At 49.8% G+C, this 6,058-nt stretch overlaps 1 protein-coding gene across 2 annotated transcripts in view; it reads left to right on the forward strand.

The window, feature by feature from the left end:
• ZNFX1 (zinc finger NFX1-type containing 1) overlaps positions 1–5,216 on the forward strand; it is a 27,952-nt gene extending 22,736 nt beyond the window's left edge. For both annotated transcript variants that reach the window (XM_027775143.1, XM_006141282.3), the window contains 2 exons: positions 201–296; positions 1,732–5,216. In XM_027775143.1, the coding sequence (XP_027630944.1) occupies positions 201–296; positions 1,732–4,173 (2,538 nt within the window). In that variant the 3' untranslated portion in view covers positions 4,174–5,216. The remainder of the gene's footprint in view (positions 1–200; positions 297–1,731) is intronic.
• Positions 5,217–6,058: the final 842 nt, after the last annotated feature.

The following is a 6,058-nucleotide window of genomic DNA, read 5'->3' on the forward strand; positions in this document are numbered from 1 at the left end:
TTCCTGCTTTCTGTTTTAAAACCCCACAAGATCACCCTGTGTTGAGTTCTTGGGTGAAGGAGCTGTTTACATTATGCTTTTTCTCCCTCTTATTCTTTTCAATGTTATGTCCCTGGATTTCCCACCTGCAGCTTAGTCTTTAGAGTCCATGCCCATTTGTCTCTGCCCATGTTCCTGATGTCATACATGTATTGTTTCAGCACCGCATGCGCCCTGAAATTGCCCGCCTTTTGACCCCCCACATTTACCAGGATCTGGAGAATCATCCCTCTGTTCTCAAGTATGAGAAGATTAAGGTAAGTCTGTCTTACCTCATCTTTCCTTGGTGTCAGCAACTCTGGGGCTATGTTTTCCTCAGGATGGCAAAAGAGCCAGCTTTTTTAAAAGGGAACAGGAATAATATAGACATTGAGAGTACAGACTTGGGTTTTTTTGTTTCTTTTAAAGAATTATGTTTTTAAAAATATGTATTTATTTAACTTTATTTTTTATTATAAAGTTTGTTAAAGGGCACATGTGTCCATGAGAGAGACAGACAGACAGACAGAAGGAAAGTGAGAAAGCAAGCCACCAGGTTCAAGATTCAAACCATGGTCGGCCATGTGGGAGTCCAGCACCTCAACTACCATGCCACCTGCTGGCCCCTTTAAAGAATTATTTTTACTTTTGTTATTATCATTATTTTCCAACTTGACCAGAGAGAAACAGAAATAGAAAGAGGGAAAGTGAGAAAGGAGGCCATCAGATCTGGGACTTGAACCATGGTTGACCATGTGGGAGTCCATGCCTTTAACCACCACGCCACCTGCCAGCCCCCAGACTTGGCTTTTTGAATCCTAGCTCTGGCACTGGCTGTGTAACCTTTAGCAAGTTACATAATTCTGAGTGTCAAGATCTCCTGTTCAGGGATATGCTCCCATGTCATCCCATCACTCTAAGGAGGGAGCTATGGACTAAGCAGTCAGCACAGTGGAGTGCTCAGTAAATTAGCTGCTCTGTCATCTTCTGCCTCATAGTGGCTGCTTGTTCACTCAGTTCTAAAGATTGGATTGAGGTGGTTGTTTTAAGTATTAATATTAAGCAAGTATCTTGAAAACAGAACAGACATAAATTCTTTATCCATTTCATAATTTGGCATGGCCCTAAACAAAATACATGGTGGCTAAGTTGAGAAAGATTACGATATGGAGAGTACCAGAAACCTCCAGTGTCCTGCCACGGTACTGCAGGTAGGAGGGCGCTCCTGCACAATGGCTGAGGCCATGCAAGAGGCCTGGATTCAGTTCCCAATCCTACCCAAAGTGGGCCAGTTCCCAGCCCAACCTAAAGCAGTCCAGGCACAATGCACAGGCTTATAGTCCTAAGGGGGATGATGACAGCATGGTGAGACACCGTTGAAGTCCCCATGTGGTAAGGATTGTGTGTGGCTGTGTTCAGAAATGGTCCCCATGAAATTCACATGTGGACACAGCCAGCGGGTGGAGTGTGATCATGTGGAAGACCTCACCTGTGACCTGTCAGGTGCACCACCAAGCATGGCACCACCTTGGACTTGGACTTGCCTGCACCTTTCTCCCTCCCGCTCTGTCTCATGAAAAAACAAAAATAAAAAACAGAAACTTCCCAAATTCTCGTCTGGAGCAGAGTCAGTGGCAAATGCATGTAACGATAGGAAGGAAAAACAAGTGCCGTGAGTGAACCTTCTAATGTGTCACTTCTTTTACTCTTCAGGGGGTCTCTTCCAACCTCTTCTTTGTAGAACACAACTTCCCTGAACAGGAAATCCAAGAAGGCAAAAGCCATCAGAACCAGCATGAGGCTCACTTTGTGGTAGAGCTGTGCAAGTACTTCCTGTGCCAGGAATACTTGCCGTCCCAAATCACCATTCTCACCACCTACACCGGGCAGCTCTTCTGCCTGCGCAAACTCATGCCAGCCAAGACATTTGCCGGCGTCAAGGTGCATGTCGTGGACAAATACCAAGGGGAAGAAAATGACATCATCCTCCTCTCACTGGTGCGGAGCAATCAGGAAGGCAAGGTGGGTTTTCTCCAGATACCCAACCGCATCTGCGTGGCCTTGTCCCGAGCCAAGAAGGGCATGTACTGCATCGGAAACATGCAGATGCTGGCCAAGGTGCCCTTGTGGAGCAGGATCATCCATACCCTTCGAGAGAACGATCAAATAGGCCAGACGCTCCGGCTCTGCTGCCAGAACCACCCTGACACTCACACCCTAGTATCCAAAGCTGCTGACTTCCAAAAAGTGCCCGAAGGAGGATGCAGCCTGCCTTGTGAGTTCCGGCTGGGCTGTGGGCACGTCTGCACCCGTGCCTGCCACCCCTATGACCCCCTGCACAAGGAGTTCCAGTGCATGAAGCCATGCCAGAAAGTCATCTGCCAAGATGGGCACCGGTGCCCCCGTGTCTGCTTCCAGGAGTGTCAGCCATGTCAGGTGAAGGTGCCCAAAACCATTCTTCGGTGCGGCCATGAACAAATGGTCCCTTGTTCCATGCCTGAGTCAGATTTCTGCTGCCAAGAGCCCTGCCCCAAGATCTTGAGATGTGGACACAGATGCAGCCACCCATGTGGTGAGGACTGTGTGCGGCTATGTTCAGAAATGGTCACCGTGAAACTCAAGTGTGGGCACAACCAGCAGGTGAAGTGTGGTCACGTGGAAGACATCAGGTATGACCTGCCTGTCAAGTGCACCACTAAGTGTGGCACCATCTTGGACTGTGGGCATCCTTGCCCCGGCACCTGCCATAGCTGCTTCGAAGGGCGCTTCCACGAGCGCTGTCAGAAACCCTGCAGGCGCCTGCTCATCTGTTCACACAAGTGCCAGGAGCCATGTATCGGCGAGTGCCCACCTTGCCAGCGGACCTGTCAGAACCGCTGTGTCCACAGCCAGTGCAAGCAGAAGTGTGGGGAGCTGTGTAGCCCCTGCGTGGAACCCTGTGTCTGGCGCTGCCAGCACTACCAATGCACCAAACTATGCTCTGAGCCCTGCAACCGGCCCCCATGCTATGTGCCTTGTACTAAGCTGCTGGCTTGTGGCCACCCCTGCATCGGTCTGTGTGGGGAGCCATGCCCCAAGAAGTGCCGTGTCTGCCATGTGGATGAGGTCACCCAGATCTTCTTTGGCTATGAGGATGAGCCTGACGCCCGCTTCGTACAGCTAGAGGATTGCAGCCACATCTTTGAGGTGCAAGCCTTGGACCGCTACATGAATGAGCAGAAGGATGATGAAGTTGCCATCAAGTTGAAGGTCTGCCCTGTCTGCCAGGTGCCCATCCGCAAAAACCTGAGGTATGGAACCAGCATCAAACAGCGGCTGGAAGAGATCGAAATCATCAAGGAAAAGATCCAGGGCTCTGCAGGGGAAATCGCAGCCAGCCAGGAACAACTTAAGGCCCTGCTGGAGACGAAGAACCTCCTCCAGCAGCTGCTGCCTGCTGACTTCTTAATGCTGAAGGAGAAGCTGGACCAGAAGAATCTGTCCGTGAAGGACTTGGGCCTTGTTGAGAACTACATCCACTTCTATGACCACCTGGCCAGACTGTGGGATTCCCTGAAAAAGGTGCATGTCTTAGAGCAAAATAAAGTGAGGACTCGACTTGACCAGGTTCACGAGTGGCTGAATAAAACACGGTTGAGCTTCACCAGACAGGAACTGAGTGACCTCCAAAGTGAAATCCAGAGGCTTACGTACCTGGTGAACCTCCTGACCCGCTGCAAGATGGCAGAAGGGAGGGTAAAAGGTGGCATAGCAGAAGAGGTCCATAGTCTCCGGGTCATCCTTGAGAGAACATGTAAGTTCACCCAAGACGATGAACGGCTTGTGCAGAAAAAGATGGAAGCTTTGAAAGCCACCCTTCCTTGCTCTGGCCTGGGTATCTCAGAGGAAGAGCGAGTGCAGATTGTCACTGCCGTGGGTCTTCCTCGCGGCCACTGGTTCAAGTGCCCCAATGGCCACATCTATGCAATCGGCGATTGTGGGGGAGCCATGCAGAGGGCCACTTGTCCTGACTGTAAGGAGGTGATTGGTGGCACAAATCATACTCTGGAAAGCAGCAACCAGCTTGCTTCTGAGATGGACGGAGCCCAGCACCCTGCCTGGTCTGACACGGCCAACAACCTGATGAACTTTGAGGAGATCCAGAGGATGATGTAGGAATACGGCACACCGCTGCCTTTCGCCCCTGCCACCTCACGGCTGGGGACGGCTCCCTTGTGAAGGAACCGAAATTTGTTTTTACTGTCCTTTAGGCTTAGCACCTATGTAAGGATCCACTTTTCGGGCTTGCCCACATTTGTTTTTAGATTTATCCCTGCGCTAGAATAAGCACTTTACCTCCAAAGCTGAGAGCACAGCTAACAGATCTCACCTCTTTTTCTCTCCTGCAAGTTAGTGAACAGACTCCCTGGAGCATGGTTGGGGCTTCCCCCTAGGGCTACCTGTGGCATCTCTGGGTCCTAACCTGGTCAGATGTTTCTTCTGCAGTTGCTCGGGGAACAGAACATGAGCTCAGTGAGGCTGACTGCTTCTAATTGCCAGGCACTAACTTGCAGACTAACGCTCTCTCGGAACAAAGTGGCCCAGAGGAGTTACAAACTGCTGTCCCTTCAAGGAGCACAAGAATCCCCCCAGCCCTCCTCCTCGGGCTCCCTCCAGGAGACAGACATGATAAAACAAAGACTTCAACTCACCCTGACCCACTTACATATTCCCTGAGTGGGAAAAGGACTGCCCACATCTGGGGGCTTAGGCAGCAGGCCCAGGCTAAGAAGTAACCCCTAAACCCTTTCCTGTAACTTGCTCTTTGGGATGGTGAAGGTTTCTTCACCTGTCGTGGGAGAGGTTCAGTATAGTGCTGGCTTCCCTGGGCCCTGAATGGAGCTGGACTCTCATCCAGTACCAGCAGCACTTTCCCAAGTGTGAGCCTTTGTCCCAGCACCCTCTCTTGCAGCTTTTGCCTGGGCAGGGTTAGCATGCCAGCAGCTTCTGTAGGCCCCAGACCCGGACCAGAAGCCAGCCCCCAGGCCTGCTGTCTGCACCCCCACTCCCTCGGTCCAGTGTTCCTTAGACACTTAGGCATCTCAGGTCCTTTCTAATGTTGGCGAGAAAACATCCTTTCCTATGTACGCATCCCTTTTTTGTCTTTACTATGCACTTTAGCCTATAAAGCCAATTAATAAAAACAATTAAGAAAATCAGTGGTCCATGTCTGCCTTCAACTTTTAGAAGCAGCTCAGGAGCTTGAGACAGTGAGGACAGGGACAGGGCAAGTGCTATTCATACTTGTGGTATGGAGTTATTTATTTATTTAGCTGATGAGTCACAGTAAAAAAAATTTTCAACCTGTACCAAAGGGCACACTTGAAAAGTTTCCTTCCCTAGAGGCAACCCCGTTGACGTCATGCGTCCTCTCCGAAATACTCTGTCTATGCCAATGTGATGCCTATCCCTGTTTAAGAATGTAGTTCTACACTTGGCTTTTTTAGCCTCGTGAACTACTTGGGAATCTTTCTGAGTCTGTACCACACGCCGTACGTAAGCAAGCCATCATTTTCTGAGTCTGTACCACACATCTTTTATAGGCAGGCCATCATTTTCTAAATTGGACCCTTGGAATAGTAACTGTCAGGACAAGCCTGAATGAATAGCTGTGAACACTCTAGTGTCTAAGGTATGTGCTACTGGATGACTACCATAATTTCTAGGCTGAGAAGTAGAGGTCTGTACTCTGCAAAATTATGACATGGGTTTGCCCAGGGATGCCTCTGTAGCTTTCATCTAATTACGAAAGTGACCTGTGGTTCAGAAGAAGATAAGAATTCCTTCTATAGAGTAGACACTGGTTTCTGCAACTGGGCTCCTCCTGACCCATTTGAGTTTCCATCTGTCTAGCAGCACTTTCACAATATAGCAGGAGAATCCAGATGCTGGTTTTGAAACCCCGAGTTCCCAGCTCTGTAACTGTTCCAAGCCCGTTTCCTTATTAGCATGAACGAGCTAACAGCACCTGCCTCACTGGAGTGCAGGGAATCCTGTTAGA

This window comes from Tupaia chinensis, unplaced genomic scaffold, assembly GCF_000334495.1.
Source record: "Tupaia chinensis unplaced genomic scaffold, TupChi_1.0 Scaffold000049_1, whole genome shotgun sequence".
Taxonomy (NCBI): Eukaryota; Metazoa; Chordata; class Mammalia; order Scandentia; family Tupaiidae; genus Tupaia; species Tupaia belangeri.